The sequence below is a fragment of the Gekko japonicus genome, unplaced genomic scaffold, assembly GCF_001447785.1.
Source record: "Gekko japonicus isolate JY-2015 unplaced genomic scaffold, Gekko_japonicus_V1.1 scaffold58, whole genome shotgun sequence".
Taxonomy (NCBI): Eukaryota; Metazoa; Chordata; class Lepidosauria; order Squamata; family Gekkonidae; genus Gekko; species Gekko japonicus.
In genome coordinates this window covers 2,235,961-2,256,548 of record NW_015162475.1, presented here as the reverse complement: position 1 = coordinate 2,256,548, position 20,588 = coordinate 2,235,961, and the positions used below count along the sequence as shown (strand labels likewise).

The 20,588-nt window shown below is 40.8% G+C and overlaps 2 protein-coding genes across 10 annotated transcripts in view; one reads left to right on the top strand and one right to left on the bottom strand.

Moving 5' to 3' along the window:
• The window catches only part of MLH1 (mutL homolog 1), a 30,344-nt gene extending 14,501 nt beyond the window's left edge, over positions 1 to 15,843 (top strand). Inside the window, exons 11-20 of the mRNA XM_015405749.1 lie at positions 634 to 727; positions 1,362 to 1,515; positions 4,386 to 4,735; positions 5,124 to 5,269; positions 9,398 to 9,506; positions 10,327 to 10,390; positions 11,118 to 11,282; positions 13,001 to 13,093; positions 14,348 to 14,461; positions 14,959 to 15,843. Of these exons, the coding sequence (XP_015261235.1) occupies positions 634 to 727; positions 1,362 to 1,515; positions 4,386 to 4,735; positions 5,124 to 5,269; positions 9,398 to 9,506; positions 10,327 to 10,390; positions 11,118 to 11,282; positions 13,001 to 13,093; positions 14,348 to 14,461; positions 14,959 to 15,126 (1,457 nt within the window). The 3' untranslated portion in view covers positions 15,127 to 15,843. The remainder of the gene's footprint in view (positions 1 to 633; positions 728 to 1,361; positions 1,516 to 4,385; positions 4,736 to 5,123; positions 5,270 to 9,397; positions 9,507 to 10,326; positions 10,391 to 11,117; positions 11,283 to 13,000; positions 13,094 to 14,347; positions 14,462 to 14,958) is intronic.
• Positions 15,844 to 16,405: 562 nt separating this feature from the next.
• The window catches only part of LRRFIP2 (leucine rich repeat (in FLII) interacting protein 2), a 71,661-nt gene continuing 67,478 nt past the window's right edge, over positions 16,406 to 20,588 (bottom strand). For 4 of the 9 annotated variants that reach the window (XM_015405750.1, XM_015405752.1, XM_015405751.1 and 1 more), the window contains 4 exons: positions 20,186 to 20,303; positions 18,827 to 18,906; positions 18,034 to 18,138; positions 16,406 to 16,618 (listed from right to left, as the gene is read on the bottom strand). In XM_015405750.1, coding sequence (XP_015261236.1) covers positions 16,508 to 16,618; positions 18,034 to 18,138; positions 18,827 to 18,906; positions 20,186 to 20,303 — 414 coding nt within the window. In that variant the 3' untranslated portion in view covers positions 16,406 to 16,507. The remainder of the gene's footprint in view (positions 16,619 to 18,033; positions 18,139 to 18,826; positions 18,907 to 20,185; positions 20,304 to 20,588) is intronic. The other 5 variants (XM_015405758.1, XM_015405757.1, XM_015405753.1 and 2 more) reach the window with 2 other exon arrangements.

Sequence of the window (20,588 nt, the reverse complement as noted above, 5' to 3'; positions counted from 1 at the left end):
GGAGGATTTGAGAGCTGGAGTGTGCTTTAGTACAACATTTTGTAATAAAAGTCCCAACATTTTGCTGTTTGCATTTGTGATGGTACAAATTTGCTTTGCTTTGATTGCGAGGCCATTTCAGACTGAGGCGTTTGCAAGCTGAATCTGTGTGCCAGGCAGTCCACATGGATCCTAGCAGTTAGGATTGCTACTGCTTTCCAGAGTACACGGTCAAGTGGTATAGCAGCTGAGGGACTAAGTCACAATTGTAGTACAAGTTTTCCTTGTGCTTCCTATCCAGCACTGGAATAAATGGCCATCTGGGAGAGATTCAGCTTGTGTGTCAGAGTGGTGGATCCTACTTCTGCCACTCATCTGAACAAAGTTTGTTTGTTTATTACTGATACCTTTCCTTTTGGCTCAAGTTTGAAACCTTCCTCCAATCTAAGCAGGTGTCCTCCAATTTAAGAGGCTCTTCTGTTGGAAGGAAGGTTGGATCCACCCCAGCGTTTATATTTTATAAACTTTACCATGCATTTTCTAGTTGTGTTGTATGAATGCAAAGTTGAAGGCAGAGAGGGGTATAAAAATAGGCGTTGTAGAGAAATAGATAAATAATGTAACCATCTCTCCTGCTTTTCACACTATTTGCAGATCGACTGGTTGAGTCAAGCGCTTTGCGGAAAGCAATAGAAACCGTATATGCTGCTTATTTACCCAAAAACATGCATCCATTCTTGTACATAAGGTAAATTAATAAAATAACTTCGCCACTAAAGGCCAGATGGCCAAGAAGCAGAAAGAGGATAATTAAGTGAACTGAACGAGAATAGTCACACACTGACTTATCAAATAGAAACGCAAGTACAAATTGAGAGAGAATTCTAACAATGAAAACAGTGAATATGGGTTTCATATTATTCTGATATTCCAATAATGGTCATCTTGTGCTTGTCCTTCTGGAACACTACAAAATTAGCCAGGATTCAATAGCATTCCTGGACTAGTGGTAGAGCTCAAAAGTGGAGGAGGCCTAGACTCAGTCCCCAGTGTTTCCAGTCGAAGTATCTCAGGTAGCAGATTAGGGGGTGGGTGGGGTGTCCTTTCTTTGCCTGTGACCGTAAACTAAATATTGAGTTGAATGGGCCAGTGGCCTGTCTCACTGTAATGCAACTTCAGATGCTCATCCTGAATAACAACAGCATTTTAATGCATGAGAAATTTGGAAAATGTCGCCTAAAAGCCCTTAAGCACTGCATTTTTTTTTGAGAAGCACAGCTGACCTTGAAATCAATAGGTAGTGTCACTCACTGTGACAGCTCTGCTGCTGAGCTTGCCAACTTGATTGTCTTACATGGTGGTGTTTCAAAAATCTTTTGCAGCCTTGAAATAGCCCCCCAGAATGTAGATGTGAATGTGCATCCTACCAAGCATGAGGTTCACTTCCTTCATGAAGACAGCATCTTGGAGCGCGTGCAGCAGCACATAGAGAGCAAACTGTTGGGCTCAAACTCCTCAAGGATGTATTTCACCCAGGTAAGTGTATGCTTATTGCAAAAAAAGAAGAACAGTTTGCTTTCTTAGTGGCAGGGGGCATACATTTATTCTGCATTCAAGGCTTGCATTTGGTGTGTTCCCAAATGGATGTTGGTGCTCTGTCGGAGAAGCACAGTGGAAGACAGAAGAACAAAATGACTTCCAGGGCCAAACTAAATATTATTGTTTTTAAAGAGTTGGGTCTGGGTTTTGTAAACTGTAATGTTTAGTTCGGCCCTCAGTTGAAAAATACTCGTGAATTCTGCCTTGCTGCTGCTTTATAGCCACATAGTTGGGCACACCCTGGCACATGTCAAGACTGCAGTGTTTTTGAGGATTGTTAGAGGTGAAAGTCTTCCAAACCCTGCTGGAAGTGTGTAGCTAGAGAGCCATTTAAGTTACGGCTCTGCATATGCCTTCAGTATTAGTCAGTGGGTTTTCACAAGGGCACGCTGGTGCTGCAAACCAGCCAATTCCTCTTAGCTGCACAAGTTTTCTAGACTGCACTGTTTTATGACAAATGTGGCTATATGAGAAAACTGATGTGGAAAGAGTTTCTTGATGGTAGGATGTGTAAAAGCCACTTATAGATGACCCTCTTAAGCTGGAAAGAGGTCAAAGAATGTTAAGTATCCATTTATGCAAGCAAGGTAAGCAACAGCTGGTGTAAAGCTATTTCTGTGTAGTTGGTCTTCTACCAGAAAGCCCTAATCACATGCAAAGTGATATCATTGTAGGTGTCCCTTGGTCAGAGTTGCCTGCTTTCGAAGTGATATCATTGTATGCTCATGTCGGTGTCCCTTGGTCAGAGTTGCCTGCTTTGGGCCTCAAACGGTTACGTATGGCATGGCACAGTGCTTTTACAGTGCAGCGATTCCAGAGCATTATGATCTAGCTGAAGATACACACCCCCTTTGTCTTACAACCTGTTGTAACTTCCACGACGCTACTTGCAGACTGGGTTCTCCTTAAATAAATGCAATGTGGGGGGGGGGGTGTGTGGACAAGATGCAAGGTCCATAATCCTCAAATTCTGTAAGGAATTTGACAGAAGAAGAGAAGAGATTGGATTTATACCCCGCCCTTCACTTGGAGTCTCAGAGCGGCTTACAAATTCCTTTCCCTTCCCCTCCCCACAACAGACACCTTGTGAGGTGGGGGGGGTGCTGAGAGAACTCTGGCACAAATTGCTCTTTTTCAAGGACAGCTGTGCCAGAGTTTGTGACTGACCCAAGGTCACATCAGCAGATGCAAGTGGAGGAGTGGGGAATCAAACCCGGTTCTCCCAGATTAGCGTCCGCACACTTAACCACTACACCAAACTGGCTCTCACAGGACAGTGGAGCTGTATTCAGATTAACATATTAATTCAGATTAAGAGGTTTAGAGTCCTAACATTATCACCAGCAAAAAAAACATCTGTCATGTAGTCTACATACTGCAATTAAGATTTTCAGACAGTTCTATTAAATTTGTTGACTTGTTTACAGTCAGGCCATGATTCCCTAGATGTGTATGTGGCTAACCAAGAGTCAGGATAGAACGCATTTCAAGCTCATTGTTTTCTTATTTCTGTAATGATCATACCTAGATGACCTGCCTACTTATCAAGCAATTTACACTACTGAAAAGCAAATGACTGTTACGTAGAAATATGCAGAATGATCACTATAACCAGTGCCTCTAAAATATTAGAAAAATCTTTACTTGTACAAACACTTATTTCGTATGTTAATGTCGATGTCTTAAAAACCTTCTGGGATGGACACAGCCTAGTCTGCCCACTTTTTCATATCTGCCAGTCCCCTTTGTACTCTGGTGGTCCAGTAGAAAATGCCAGCAATGGCCAATCAGGGCCCTCGGAACACTCGGGGAGGGGGAGGGGGGAAATGAGCTGTTCAACTGCCGTTTGGGTCAGAGAGGATTTAGAGGTCCCTTAGGCAGGTTAAGGAGCTGCGGTGACTCAAGTGGTTAAGACACTAAACTGCAGGCTGGAAGGTCGGTAGTTCAGCCGTTCGAGACCTGAGTGCTGCATGATGGAGTGAGCTCCCGTCTCTGGTTCCAGCTCCTGCCAACCTAGCCGTTCGAAAGCAAGACATTGCAAGTAGATAAATAGGTACCACTTCAGTGGGAAGGTAACAGCGTTCCGTGCGCCTTGGTGTTTAGTCATGCCGGCCACATGACCACGGAGACGTCTTCGGACAGCGCTGGCTCTTCGGCTTTGAAACGGAGATGAGCACCGCAACCCTAGAGTCGGATTCGACTGGCTTTCAAGCAAGGGAAACCTTTACCTTTACCTAAGGCAGGCTATGGATCTTGCCCTGTCTCCAGTCACATCAGGTGGAAGTGAACTGTTTAGTGTAGTGCGGTAGCCTAGGGTGACACATATTGATTTATGGTTCTCATATGTACACTTTAATGGTTATTTGACAGAAATGGGGCAGGCTGAGGTCTGCAGTTTTATGGAGTCTCTGCTGAAGTTACAAAATATAATCAACCTGTGCTTGAAAGAAATGTTGAATGGCTTTAACTCCTATGGAAAGAAGTGAGCAAGTGAATGAGGCTCCTGGCCAGAAATGGAACATTTGTGCTCTGTAACTATGAGGTCCTTGTTGGTACAGTCTTCATAATAGGACCTGACACTTTGTTAAACAAGGCTGTGTGATAAAGCTTTATTTTCAATAGCCACTTTGCATATTGAAGTTCTGTGGTTATTTTAGCTACACAGTAACCCTGGTCTTGCACATAAACCCATAATGTCATCTGATGTTGGTTGTACCCGAGTATAACTGTCATGCTTGGAGATCGATTCATGCCGTTCCTGACAAAGCTAAATTGCTTCCATTCTTTCAACCATCTCTTCAACGAAGACATTGCTTCCAGGTATTACTACCTCTTCTGCTGATGTTGTTAAACCTGCAAGCTCTTCTTCAGCAAATCAAGGGATGAGAGACAAAGTCTATGCCCATCAGATGGTCCGCACTGATTCCAGAGACCAAAAACTAGATGCTTTCCTTCAGCCGGCTAACAAATCCAAGACTTCCGGACTTGCTGCAGAGGAAAGCAATAACAAGAAGGCCTACGAGGAGTCTGGACCACAAGATGCTGAGATGGAAGAAAGCAGTGACTTTAATGAAAGAGCTACAGGACCGGAAACTGTGGAGAAACCAGAAGGATCATCAGAAAGACAACGGATGTCTCCTGAAGATACACCTGCTAGGTAAGAATGCTGCTTTGTTCTCTGCTGAATATTGGTTGATTTATACTGCTATTACAGCAGGGGAGGGAAGTGTACTTCCTTGTCCTTCCTTCTTGTCAAACAGTGGTCCAGGCTCTGACTGCTCTTATATGTAGAAAACTAGGTTCCAAAGGAAATCTGTGTTGTTTCTCCTCAGGACTTACTGGCATAATCTGGATCCGTACAACTGGGGGACCGAGAAATGCTTTTGATAAATGGACTGTGAACAATATTCTTGAGTGGGCTTTGTGAATGGAGTTTCTTGAAGGCTGCATAAGCTGGTCTTGAATTCATCATAATTTTCTCCTTTGATAGCTTGTATGCCTTTCAAAGTGGTATAGGATGCATTTCCTCTGTATCTGTATTGCAGAAAGAAACAGCGAATAGATGGTGATATGGAAATGGAGGAAGATGCAAGACGGGACCTGACCGCAGCTTGCACCCCTAGAAGGAGGATTATTAACCTGACTAGTGTTTTGACCCTTCAAGAGGAAATTAGTAACCAGGCTCATGCAAGTAAGCTTATTGCTCATTGGTCCTGATTGCTGTGTTTTTATATGTCTCTTGAACACCTTTCATGAATCTAGAAAAACAAGTTTACCGTCTGTGAATGGCTTGCTACTATTAGCATTTGCATCATGTGTGTTTCTTAGATATATTGGCCAGAGTAGCAGGTAACTCCCTGTCAGCATACTATCATGTATGGGAACAAGATGACAGCCTATAAGGTAAATGATGTAGATCATCCTATCTGGTTGACAGCAGAAGGAGTCATATGATCATGTCACCAGGTCTAGATTGCATCTAAGTTGCATCAGCCAAATGATGTCACCGTGAGTCAGCACTGGACACTGATTGGTGCTGGATGTGTATATATTGTGTACAGTACTTGTAGAGATGTTCACTCTGGTGAATGCCTAGCTGCGGAGCACTCTGTCGGATTGTACAGCGATTTGAGTCTGAGAGTGCTAAAGAGACTGTGTGTATATCTGTGTAAATAAATCCACTGTGAATAGTCAGCACTAGCAACCTAGTACGTGTGATTACTAGACGCTTCATACGCTAACACTCCCTGCTACTCTGGCCATTATATCAAAGAAACGCACTTTATAGGCTAAGGTATTTAAGGTCAGCTTCAGCATTAACAGCTCTGTTTAAAGATATGCATGCCTACGTACTAAACAATTTACTCTTTAGTTAGTCTGCAAGTTGAATTTAACGTGCACCTCCACCAGAATGTCTAGAGTGTTTAGAGGATGCTATGCTGATATTTGATTTTTCTTTATAAGGTATTAACTTGTGTTTGGTTGCTAATGGCCTGCAAAATGTCATCCTGGAAAAGCAAAGCATTATTTGTGTTCTTTGGCTGGAGATGCGGGAACAGTGAGGTAGTTCTGTGTTGTGCAACACTGGGAAGTATTAATGTTGCTCTTGGAGGCTAGATTGCCGCCACATTCTGATGCTGGTTATGAAGTGCTTATCAGTGAAGGAGGCACTAATTGACTGAGAGCATCTTGGCTGCCGCTTGTGCCTAGTTATGGGAGCAGTTCAGAGACATCAAGTTGCATTCTGCTCCCAGGCCCAGTAAATATTTATTTTGAAGGAAAGAAGATAACTTGCACATTCTTCTTGGGGGTGGCTTCCTTTTAACTGCTCCTAACCTGATTTTTAAGTAGACATCCTGTGGACATAGCAGAGTTTTCTTCCAAGCAAAGGCTTACTTGTTTACAAACGTGGTAATCCTTGGAGGCAAGATGTAGCTCCCTGTATATGTAGTCTTAAGCAGTCAATTATTTAATAATAAAGCTTAAATATTAAATCTTTACATGAAAGACGTGATAGCAGGGGTCAGCCAGGTTCGCAGGCCGGTTCAATGGAGTTCTTTGGTTTGAGACAGTTTAAGATGATTTAAGTCCACAAACTTTGGTTAACCGTTTTGATGAAATGGGCTTTCTAAAGATTTGTGGCAGGGTTGCAAGAGCAAAGCACTGGCTGTCTAAATGGGAACATTTTAGCTTAAACCCAAGAAATTCTCAAGAGTCCAGTAGCACCTTAAAGACTAACAAAATTTGTGGCAAGGTATGAGCTTTCATGAGTCACTACTCCTTCAAATACAGCCCATTCTGTACAGCTAAATGTGTCTTCCATGGAGACAGATCAAGATGGGTAGCCGTGTCTCTCTGTAGCAGTAGAAAAGAGCAAGAGTCCAGTAGCACCTTAAAAGACTAACAAAAATTTTGGCAGGATATGAGAAGTGAGCAGTGACTCACAAAAGCTCATACCCCGCCAAAAATTTTGTTAGTCTTTAGGGTGCTGCTGGACTCTTGCTCTTTTCTACTGCTACAAACAGACTAACATGGCTACCCATCTTGTTCTTTCCCCAAGAAATTCTAGTGTGCCTTGTATGAGAATTGCCAAATAATGTATTGAAGACAATTGTAAGAGCAAAGTCCTGTTCAAACATTATATTGTACTAGGAAAAAGGCCCGTTGTGGAAATAAATACAACGGCCTCTAGAAAGAGGCTCTGGGTGGGTGCCCCGGCCTTGGACACTCAGTGTCAATTTGCTGTGGCGACCTCAGCAGGGTATAATAACACTGAGTCCACCATTTTCTCCAGAGGAACTGATCTCTTGCTACCTAAAGAACAGTTGTAATTTTGAGTGATCTCCAGCCCTCACCTGGAGATTGGCAACGATGGTTACCCAGAAGGGAATAGTTGGTTTGGAGGGTGGAATCTATGGCTTTGTACCTGTCCAAGGTCCAACTCCTCCTGAAACCTCACCCTCTCCAGGCTCCATCCCTCGCATCTCCAGGAATTTCCCACCTGGAGTTGGCAACCCTATCTCCTTCCCAGCCAATCATCAACCTACCTTTATTTCCCCTTCACTCTTCAGCTTTCTACCCCCCACACACCTGCAGTCTCTCCCGTGCTCTGAAGCCTAGGCAAAGGCCAATGAGGCTGCATATGCAAATAACCTCTGTGTTCTGACTGGCTATGGGGGGGGAGAGGAACAGCAAAATGTTTAGCAGCCAGTGGATAGGGAGACCCTCTGAATGACAGATCAGAGCGAACTGATTTTGGAGCATGTGGAATGTTCTAGAGAAGTGCCACCACCATTTGGCTTTTATTTATAAGGCAGATTCTCTTAGAATCTGTTATGATCTACACACGTTGCCTGTTGTGGTTTTTTGTGTTCAGCCATTCATGCCAGTTTGGTGTAGTGGTTAGGAGCGCGGACTCTAATCTGGGAGAATCGGGTGTAATTTCCCACTCCTCTACATGCAGCTGCTGGTGTTGACCTTGGGTCAGTTACAAGTTCTTTCAGAGCTGTTCTCTCATGAGCAGTTCTCGAAAGAGCTCTCTCAGCCCCACCTACATCACACAGGATGTCTGTTGTGGGGAGGGGAAGGGAAAGGAGATTGTAAGCCACTCTGAGACTCCTTCGGGTAGTGAAGGGCGGGGTATAAATCCAATCTCTTCTTCAAAGTACATGTATAAATCACTAGTGTGTGTGTGAGAGGAAATTTTAAAAATCTCATGTTAAGGGATTATCACTGCCATTTCTCCCCACTTCATTAGGTGATCAGGCATGCCTAGCCCCATTGAAGAGGGGTGTCACCACTGATGCAAGTTGTAGCAGCTGCGAGTTGAGACTTTACCTCACACAAAGCCTGATGGGCCCTTCAGGCCTCTTAATGGCTTAGTTGAAGATCATATATCTCCAACTGGAACCCCCAAATCACCATGCTGCCAGAAAATAAAATTTTCCCCTTGTGCTTCATCCTGCCTCTTCTTTCCGCAACATCTTCTCCCTTTGACACTCCATTCTGCCTGGGCTTTGGCAGATCGCCACAGATCGATAAAGAACTTTGCCTACTTCATGGGCAGCGCCTGTGCTGGGGGGGCTCTGTCTGGCTGTATCTCTGCCTTACTGACCCAGAGTTATGTCTAACTGTAAAGCTAAATTGGCTTATCAAAAAAATACTACCAAAGATGCAGCCCGCGTCTCGATGTGCTGTAGGTGTTCATTGAGAGCCATTTGGCATCACTGGGCTAAGTTCCTTTGTGGCCAGTCTTGGCTGCTAACACTGATGGTCAAAGAACCATGGAACTACCTGGTTTAGCAGACATTGTGCGTAGTTAAATTCAAACAACTTCTTTCTACGTGAGAATAGCCCTACACACAACAAGGACACTGGATTTTTCTTGGTGGGCATTGTGTTCATTGCGGTTGCATATGCATGATGAATGATACACAGTTCCCACACAGAGTTGTTCACAAAATACACCCTAAGCACAAAGAAAGTCACCATATGCAAATACAGTGTGATGTCTTATCTCTTTTGTATCCTACTTGAAATGCAGTATTTCCACGAAATCCTCAAGGTCCAATTTGGAACCCTTGACAATGTATGAAGAGTGGAGGAAGTATATTCTGAGACGCTTCATAGAAGGAACAGTCTAGGAACAGCATGAGCAGCCAAACGCACGGTTGTTTTTTTTTTAGTGGAAAGAACTGTTGATTGGATTATATGAAATAGGCTAGGTGCTTTAAATTTGTGGTGCCTCAAGTAGCCAAGCTCTTAAAGAGATGTTTGGTCCTGTGAATTGTACTGAACGCAGAAACTTTGTTTCCTTCAGGTCTTCAAGAGATGCTTCACAATCATTCCTTCATTGGATGTGTTAATCCTCAGTGGGCACTGGTGCAGTATCAGACAAAACTGTATCTTCTGAATTCCACAAAACTCAGGTAACAGCCTAAGCAATGTTAGCTATGTTTAGTAAAAATAATTGGCATTTAGCAAGTAATCAGAAATAGGCGCACTATTCAGTGTTGTGGATTGTGGCCACATTTGTAGTACTTGGCTCATTGCACTGAAATGCTAGGGTCGTGCGTTGCATTTAGGGCAAGTGTGTGCTGGTTGTCTTTGATGAGGACACACTTCATGTTAAGGCAATATGGAGAAAGAGGGAATAGTTGGGCATTAGGACCCAGAAGGCATTGGTTGAGTTATAGATGGCTACATAAAACTGAGAACTGAATAACCTTTTGAAAATGTAGATGGGTGCAGCCCATTCTTTAGTTACCTGTGAGGAAGGTGTCAAAATGGAGCTGAGGGTATACGAGACCCAGAAGCCAGTTGAATTCTTCTAGAGCTTGGGATGATGGCACCAGGTGGCCCAGGAGCTTAAGACAGGAGCAAGAACTTTATCTCCTTGCTGTTTACACTGCGCAGACATGTTTTTGGTCATGAAAGGTGGTTCTTTAAAAAACAAAAACAAAATCTGTGCTAGTGATGCTTATGGATTGTCCCATGTTTTTAGTGACTGTTGAATACTTGTGTGTCAGTACTGGAAAATGTACCAACTTCATTGAACAAGTTTGTTTTATGACAAAACATTCTGTGATAGCTGCACTATTCTTCTAAAAGAACCCACATATGCAGTTTCAACTTCTAGCTAAATATCATAGATTCATTATTAGCGTTTGATAGTAAGACTTTCCTTTTTGTAGATGCCCAGTGCAAAGAAAAGAATGTGCATAGAGCAAATTGACTTTTCTTTTCCAGTCAAGAAATGTTCTACCAGATCCTTATTTATGACTTTGGAAACTTGGGCATTCTGAGGTTGTCTGTAAGTATATGCTGCTTGGATCCAAGTTAGCTATTTTAGTGTTACATAATGAAGTGTAGTTTTTCAATTTGTTTGAGGATCACTTAAAAAAAAAGGTAATTAATTGTGATTGATGATTCTGCAGCTGCTGTATCTTGAGTTGTGGTTTTCTTACCAGAATCTGGTTCTTTTCTAAGTACCACAAAGTTATCCTAATTACTAAATAGTTTGGCTAAAAACACATCTTCTATTTCCTTAGGCCCCATAATGTAGGTCTTATTTATGCCTCAGAATTTTTGGTAGGGTTGATTCTGAAGAATGCTATTATGTGCCAGTACATTTATTTCTGTATAGCAAGCTTTAAAATTGAAATTTGTTATAATGGCATGCAATGCACTCAAAAGAAAGGAATACAAAAGTATTCCAAGAAAAACACTAGTTAGTTTGAGAACGCTTTGAGATCGTAAAACAAAATCATAAATCCCTATTGAAAGAAGTGTGTGTGTGTGTTACTATTTTTTCCCCCGTTGAACTATATTGGTTTTCACACTAAATGGGGGAGCCTTTCAAATGATGACATTTAACTCCCCCATGACCAATGCTGCTTAATACAAATTAAATGAAAGAAAGGAAACTTACTAGTTTCACAGTGACAGTTTTGTGGATGCAAATCCAAATCATGGGTTTAAAATTTTTTTTGTTCTGAATGTGTGACGACGTGATTATATTATGTATTTGGTAAATCTAGGAACCAGCTCCTCTCTATGATCTAGCCATGCTAGCCCTGGAGAATACTGAAAGTGGTTGGACAGAAGAAGATGGTCCAAAAGAAGGCCTTGCTGAATACATTGTTGATTTTCTAACAAAGAAGAGTGAAATGCTGAAAGACTATTTCTCCCTGGAAATTGATGAGGTAACTACAGGTTCATTTAAACAAACAAACTTGGGGCAGTTTTGTGTTACAACCATTAACTTAATGGACAGTTCATTTCACAATATTCGCAAAAGGTTGGACAATGTACAGAAAAGGTTTAGGCCAGGGGTGTCAAACATGTAGCCCGTGGGCTAGATCAGGCCCGCAGTAGAACTGGCTGTCTCCTGCTGCTTTTTCCAGTGCTGCTGCTGCATCATAGCTTGCTTTGCCAGACTCTCAGTCTTTCAGGATAGATAGGCAAACTTCTGTTCCCTGTACTGGCTGAGCCTCCTCCCCTTCCCCCTCCCAGAAGGAGAGAGGGAATGAGCCAGAGCTTGCTTCCTGGTCAGGCTGCCTCAATTGTACAAGAGAAAAAGGCAAGCCTTTCTTCCTTTCCATTGGCTGAGGCTCCTACCCAAAGGGAGGGAGGGAAGGAAGGAGAACCTGCTTTGCTTGGCTGCCTCAATTGCATGGGAGAAAAACAAAACAACTTGAAGGCCAACAAAGTTTTATCCAAGGTATGAGGTTTTGTGTGCCTTCCTACTGTGTGTGTGTGTTTTGTTGGGCTTGTTATGCTGTGGTTCTCCTGGGTGCAACTGGGTTCCCTCCCCCTTTTCACTCTATTAATGCCCTCATGATCCAATCTTGCTCAGTAGGAAAGCAATGTGAACTATTTAGATGAGAAATAACAACAAGCCAGTAAGGTGGATTAGGCTGAGAGAGTGTGTCCAGACCAAGTTCACCCAGCACATTTCCTTTGGGAATTTTGAACTTAAACTTCGCAGATAGTAGGCTGATACTTACCACTGAGGAAGACTATAGTTTTGTAGACAAACACATAGCCCTCAGTCTGTGTCATGGTGCCTTCTCATGTTCTGGACCAGCACACAAAGCAATTTATGTACAAAAGCTTGCAATGCCCAGTTATTTCATGTTTTCCCCTGGGTCCTAGGCTCATAACTCTGAGCATGAGATTCAAAAGTAGTTTTGTAGCTTACAGATACACAATTGAACAGCATTTTCAAGATTGCAACAGCACATACATTTTGATGCGATAATTCAGAGCAAGTGGTGTTAGTTACCAGACACTGATAAATAAAATATTGCAACATTAGCACTTGCAACAGTGCTAATGTTTTAAGCATGTTTTTATTTTAAGTAAAAAAACCCTTTGTGATTGTGTCCTTTATAAAGTTTATATTTTGCTACCTGGCATTACATTTTATGACACGCATGGCTTGGCCCAACACGATCTCATTTATGTCAGATCTGGCCCTCATAACAAATAAGTTTGACACCCCATTAGGGAACAGCCGCATATAGAACACATTAAATATTTTTTCCTTGCAGAATTTGAAGTAACTGGAGGACAGCAGAACACCCATAGTTGGTTCTTGTTTTTCATTTTGCTGTGTAGAAATTTTATGTTGGTTCCCATGGACACACTGTGCTAGCAAAGTCTCTTTACGCTAGTAGCACGGATCAGTGGTATCCAGCCCCTTATTTTTTGTCTTTCTATTTGGTAACAGTTGCAATAAACAAAAGAATGATAGTGGCTATGAGGATTCCTAAGAACAATAATTAAAAAACGAAGTGTGACAGCAGGTATATTTTACAAATGTGCAACTTAACTGGTTTATAGCTATTAGCCGGTTCACAATTATGTACTTTTAAGAACACTGGACATTCAAGATGATGAAAAAATACTCTGTTTACAGCATGGGAATCTTACGGGATTACCACTTCTGATAGATAATTACATTCCCTCGTTGGAAGGTCTACCCATGTTGATTCTTCGATTAGCGACAGAGGTATGTTGATGTTCAGCCATATTCACCTGAACAATATTTTCGTATTAACAAATGGATTTGGTCTTCCACCGTGTTCCGTGACAGAAGAGTTAGCAAAAAAGTAGAGGAACTGTTGACTCTTTTGTAATGGCAGCAGCTCAAGCATTGTCTAGCAGAACTGTATCCAAATGTACATAATTTAAATCTCGTTTTGGTAGTCATGTGGAAGAGTCCCCCTCCTACCTGAGACATTTTAGCAGTCTTGTTCTTAAACTGAGAAATAATTGCACAGGTTTACACAAATTCTTTTGCAGAGCCCCTACAAAAATGCTCAGTGCAATCCACTTCCATGTGAATGCAGTCCTTTTATATAACAAGAGATGCCCTAGGAAAATCCAAAATGGACTCATTAAACTAGAACTCAAAACCCTGTTTAAATAGCAGTTCTCTTTGCCCTCCATTCAGGCCACTGAGAAGTGAAGCATGGTTATAGTTCCAAGTGGTCAGCTGTGTTGGTCTAAAGCAGTAGAACGAGTTTAGTGGCACCTTTAAGACCAACAAAGCTTTACTCAAGGTATGAGCTTTCATGTGATTGCACACTTTTTCAAATACATAGGAATGGAGCATGGTTTTGGAGATGCCTCCCTGTGGGGAATGCTCACTTAGAAATGCTTGCCACATGGAGTCTAGCCATTGTATTTCAGACCTCCAGCAAAAATGGGTTGCTTACCTGTAACTGGTGATCTTCGAGTGGTCATCTGTGCATTCACACCCATGGGATCTAGTGCGCATGTGCTGGATCGAACAGCATTGTAGCAAGCTTAACGGATTTTCGCGCCCAGACCTCGGACATGCACAGGAACCCCACCGTGCATGCCCAGAGGGGTGGGCGTGGACATCCCACCAGTTTCTTAGAACTGCTGCAAATCAACCCCTATGAAAATTGTAGAAGCTGCACACTAGATCCCATGGGTGTGAAGCACAGAGACCATGTCGAAGATCTCCATATTATGGTCAAGCTCCAGTATGTATCTGCACACTGTGACCCCTTCTCTGGCTTTTTTGACAAGCTCCAGCTTAAGCATTTGAGCTGGTGCTGGGTTGATACTGTAAGAGCTGAGCCTCCCCTAGAAAGGAAAGCAATTAAGTATTTTAAAGCATGTAGATTGCCCCTATTATAATATATGCTAAAATAAAAGGATTTCTTTAAACACACATGCAATTGACTACTTAAACTAGCCTACAGCAGTATTTTTCCACATATTCTTTCATCAGGTAAACTGGGATGAAGAAAAAGAATGCTTTGAAAGTCTCAGTAAGGAATGTGCCATGTTCTACTCCATTAGAAAGCAGTATATAATGGATGAGTCTGATCTTAATGGTCAACAGGTACTGTACTCATTGGCTGCCTTTAACAGATGATAGGGTAAAAAGATTATCCTGTTGTATCAAAACTGCATCTTGAAATCCTACTAATGATGCAGTATTGTGGAGTTTGTAAAGGTTGACTGAACAGAGAGGGTGGGTTGGTCCCATATCTAGAAATAAAAGTGAAGTGGGTTTGCATTTTTTAGTAAAGGATCTATGTAACTTTCTATATGACAGGCCCTAGTGGCAGTCATATTTACTCTTGAGTAAGGAAGAGTAATGTCACAGTAGCTGAAATACCTAAATATTTTTACAGGCTTTGGGTGTAATACCTTTCACAAGCTGGATATCACAGTAGGAAAAGATAACTCAAGAACGGAAATATTAGCTTTTTATGCTCTTAAGGAAACACCAGTACGCATATAATAAAGATTGTACTATTTGATGTTACAAATATTAAGACATAACTTAAATGCATGGCATTTACTTAAATTTAAACTTTTTAAAAACATTTTCAGGCTGATGAATCGGGACCTAGCACACACTCGTGGAAATGGACAGTGGAACATGTGCTTTATAAAACTTTTAGGACATATCTTATGCCTCCTAAGAACTTTACAGAAGATGGAACCATTTTGCAGCTTGCTAATCTGCCAGACCTGTACAAAGTCTTTGAGAGGTGCTAAATACAGACATCTGAATAAAGGCCCACATCTATTTATTGTTAATAAATGGACAAATAAATTTGTCAATCTGTTTTTATACCAGTCTTTCTCCAAGCAGCATGGGATGGTGTATGAGAACGAAGAAATCTAGATTTCAGTTCTTAGTTGAACTGGCTGCTTCCCATGATATACAAAGTTCTGTGGCAGCCTAACTAAATAGTTACAATGTGGTATGTAAATTCAGAAGTTCTGCATATTCTCTTGATGCAGCGAGGCTTGTGTAGCAGCTCACAAGGCATCTGATGAAATTATCACACTAAAATGTGAGTAAGCCCATGGAAAACAGATTTACCAAATATCTTGGATTGCAATACTTATTAAAAACTCAAATACTCTTGTCTTCTGTGCAGATTTAGATGCGTTTAACTATCTGCTTCAGCTGACCTGGGAGCATTATCTGGACACAGCTCTGAAGCAGTTCAGCCACTGAACTTAATAAAATCAGAGGTAACAGAATCCTGCTGCGAAGTTACATGGGTATTTTAGCAAGTTAATTCCTATGTGAACAATTAATTTACACATTTGTATCTTAATGCACAAGAAATAATCTTAAAGTAGAAGACATAACCAGACTTAGCCAATATAACTTTTGGTAAATAAAGTGTCCATTTAATAAATTTTTCTGCCACATTTTCCCCACCCAATGTTTCACTCCACCCTTAAGTAGATCACACCAGGTTTTACAATGTACAACAAAAAAAAAACCCAGTTACTACTCTTTTGTTAAGAGCAGCTGGGGACAGTACTTTCAGGAGTCAAGAACTCAGATGTGCATCACCCATGCAACAAAGCAAATTTTATACAGTCACTTCTATTTTATATAAATTTAAATATTTTACAAAAGTGTCTTCCATCAAAATGTATAAAGTTTAGCAAACAGACCCCAAGATGTATCTTAAAATAAAACATTATGCAATTCCAAAGGTTTTTAATATAATCACTGAAGTCTACATTGCACCATATAGAAGGCACTTGTGCCGCGTGATGTCTTGAGCACGTAATTGGTTAGTTTGTAATGCAGCATCCTCTTCAATCCATGCAGTTGTTTCCAAGAACCAAGCATTATTAAAGCAGTTGGAAGTAGTTCAATGAATAAACTTGATCTCACAACTGTGAAAATAGTTTATAGCAGATTCTAGGATTAAGATGCTAAAAACTCATCATTCACATAGAAATTCAAATTTTTCATTCTCTCAGGTTACAAAATATTCACCACTTAATTATGAAACTAAAACTCACTGAAAAGCTCAGTGTTTGAAGTTTGTGCCAAAGAAAGTCTGTATTAAAACAAGCTAGGGGGAGTTATTTCAAGGAGCAGTGCATAATTGTTTTAAATTCCTTTCTACTGTTGAGATAAAAGTGCTGATCTGTTTGCCTTCATCTTCTCCAACCTTTTTACTAAGTGGCTGTTGGTCATCTCCATCTCTTCTGCCCTGTCCAATGCTGTTCTTAGCTTAAAAAAAAATAAATATATATACATTAGGTATATAATGCATGTTCGAGCATATGTGCAAAACTGTCTTAAATCACCATAAAGGAAACATTGCAGTGTCAATAAGGAGCTTTTTAAAAACAATCAAGGTCCAGAAGTTTATTCTAAAACAACCTGTCAGTTCAGCCATGCCCCTTTGCTGCACATCTAGGGCTAAATTCAGAGTTGGACATCAGAAAGATGAGATCTAATTTTAAAATAAAAAAGGGTGCAGATAGGGAAATTTCTGTTTCTGCCATCCATGTACCCTTCCGTTATTAAATTGGATCTTCCCCTTCTGGGTTTATAAATTACTTTGGCAGGTTCAGCTATAAGCACACAAATCTGGCAGTATTACATCCAACTTGGCTCACCAGGACTGGAAATCTGTGGCTGACTCTGACCTCATTGAGTTTCTAAACAAATGCATAATAAACCTGGATTCCTCAGTGTGAACTTTTGAGTCAAAGGATAACATCTGCTTAATGTGCAGGGGATTAAAGAGTCAGGGGCTACAGATAGTAACCCCCCCAAATGCAAGAATTGTTGCTTTTTGATCAGATACAGATCAAGGGATTGGGAACTCCTGTCCTAGCAACCCATTCTCTTTCCACCCAGAAAACTGGAATAAATGTCAGCAGGAGGAGTGGATAAGAAAACTAACCAGCCAGTGTACAGTAAAGCTACAAAAGCAAAGCAACAGCCCAGAGAGGGACAAAATTGCCCCTTCAGTTTACTACCTCTGAAAGACCTTTTAATGGAACTAGTCATTTTTAGTTCAAGAACCCACAAACATGAGAATTCTCCCTTGTGAGGCATATGATCTTCTACAGAATTGTTTATATAGGGTTGAATCTAGTGCATAATTGACCCTTGCACTAGAGCTCTTGCAGAAGTGGAAACACATGAAAAAGACCACAATAACATTGTATCCCCACTTACATTTCCACTTGTGCAACTAATTTTTAAGCACTATACAGGGAAGAAAGCACTAGGTTTTGCACAAGTGGAATTGTGCTAAGACTGTTTTCATGTGCTTATCACTGTATCCAAGCCATAGTTTTGTTAGCAATCTTAAAACACATCAATGAAAGGCAAAATATAAATCTAACAAACCTAAACTGCCCAGCCCCCCCCCCCCCCCGCAGAAGTTCAACAGCATGAAGGACAGGAATTTCTATTCCTAAATAGTACCTCCTTGGCCTGGTGCTAGCTTAGGTAGAAGCTTTTGTGGAGGCAATTCCCTGGGCACAGATGCTTGAAACACATAAGGCAGCATCCTTCAGGCAGAACTTTTTTCATTTTTATGCAAAAATAGTCCTGCCTCACCTTTAAGTATAGAAAATAGTCATTAACATTTTTTATGATTTGCTCACGCAGAGAAAAAAGAGAATTACCTCTCGCTGAAGTTTTCTTTTTTCTGCTTTGAGTTCATCTTCTACTTTTTCCGCATTCTCTGCAGCAGTTTTGTATCTTAATACTTGTCCTTCTAGTCTTAAAATCTGAAAGACCAAACAGGTTTAGAGCAATGATTCACTGAACTTCCCATATGTGAGTGGAGTTCACATTTTCTGTCCTTGCCTTATATAGCATTAAAACAAGGACATGGAAATTGGTTACAACCGTGGTAACCAGTTAGGACAAAGTATTACAAGTGTGCTGAGAGGAATACTACCTCAGAGCCACAAGGTATGCCAATAAATTTGTCTATCAGAATTCACGTGAATTGGAAGGTGGCATCATATATATGAGCAGCCGTATGTACCTCACTCTTCCCTATTCCAAGACGTAACACAATGAAGCAATTCTTTTGTCTTCCTTTTTTCAGCTGGAATGGTATATGAAACTTAGTTCATATCTGCCCACATACCCACCAACAGGGGGGGAAAAATCTACGTCCTGCCTCCCTATTGGCACGGTGGGAATAACCCATGCAGATGTCCTCCTTTCCTCAGAGGAGAAGGACCCTTCACGGTAAGTGACCAATGGTCGTTCTCCTGTATAAGGATGGACCCATCTACAGAGCCGCTCCTCCTCAGGACCATAAAGTCCTGTCACTTGTTTGTGGAAGAAAAGGATTAGCACACTGGCAACAGGTTATAAAGAAGAATGATAGGGAGATTAAAAAGAGGTGTATCTGCACAAACACCTATATGTATGTACCAACTCTTCCATGTCTTAAATACCTACATTTTGTTCTGACGTAGTTATATCCTGTTCAGCTTTTGAAAGTTTAAATTTGTATTCACTTATTTGCCTGTTGGCATCTCCTAGATAAAAGGGGGAAAAACAAAAACAAATTAAACATCAAATTCCTGGACATTATGTAGGTTACCACTTCAGTTTGGGTAGTATGTTGGGCTTTGTATTTTTGGTCTGAGTTGTGAACTTCTTTTTAAGGGAAAACACTCATTAGTATCCGTTTCAAAAGTTTGAGCCACATACAAAGGCTCCAGCTTCTTTAAGAATTCAGCCAATTTAGACTGAAGTTGTGATAAAATTTGATAAATACTTTGTCTTGGAAAGTTGGAAAATGAAGCTATAATCTCTAGCATGTGGTTTTTTTCAAGAATTAATGGTAAAGGTTTTTTTCAAGAATTAATGGTAAAGGTCATTAGAGGAAATCACTGGGTTCCTTTGTAAAAAAAACCAAAACAAAACCCAAGAGAACATTTCCCAGATTTGTAATCTTTGAGGCATTCTAAAATACCCTGTTTATGAGCCATAACCTCCCTCATTATGCACTAGTTACAGGTTTCAGGTATAACGGATGAGTGTATAAGGGACTTCCCTAACACAAAAATGAAAATTATGTTTTCTAATTCATTTCCAAATGGCTACATTCTATGTAAAATGGATAATCAAAATCTTAGCTCTGGTTCAGGACTAATGTGACATTGTACCTAGACAAGTTTTATAGGGATATAGAGGACAACATACGCACAGGTATGTGACAACATGCATACACCACCGGGCACATAAGGAATTCATTATCAATTGTAGCTTCTGAATGCATGTCGACACAGCAAATAAGCCCCTGCAATCTGTATATGACTACAAATTTCATCTAAACTGTTCAGACAAAATGTAATTTGTGATGAAGCTCTTGATGAATATATAAAACAACTGGAACATGAAATTCACAGGAATTTTACTGGCGGGCCTCACCTGTTCAGTGGTTATTTAGTGCTGGGTACCATCTTTATTACAACAGTGATTTAACCACATTTCCAAAAGTGTGTAAATGTTCCTTCTCTCACTTAATTTCACAGCTTCTCTGTGAAGTATTTAGGAAGGATGATAAGGCCAGGGAGTTTCAAGGCCCAACAGGGTTTTGAACCATGCATGGTCTCTTTGTATTCCTCCTTACATTTCATATACTGGATGACCTTGGCACAAAGTTGCAAATCACTTTGAACACTGAGAGCTAAGATAGAAACAAATGTTTTTCCAGACATGATTGTTCCTACCATAAGTCCTCTTTGAATGTAGAAAAAAGTGTCAGTTTCTTCACAAATGTATGAAATTGCAGATTGACAATATACATACTCTGCATTTCAATTAACTGCAAATCAGAACCGTTTTCCAATCCTGTTATATCAGTATTTGTGCCATCATTTCTAGAAGACTGTCGTGCCTCTTCCAACTGTAACTTGAGTTTTTTAATCTGAAATCAAAATAATGCAATTAACAGTTGTGAGTAGCCTACCACTGTTCTATTTTTATCTGACAAATCCATTATCACCAGCAATTCTTTTATTTTTATGGTCACACCAATTCCCAACCTTAAATAACGACCATGAATTTATCTGATTAAATTTTCTAGAATGCTACTGCTGTTCTCAGATGATGTAGATAGTCACAGGTAAACAGATTGTTTAAGATGCAAAACACTAGCATCACAGTTTAGCAGCAGTAGTGATCAGTTGTTTCTACTGGCCAATGTAGGGAA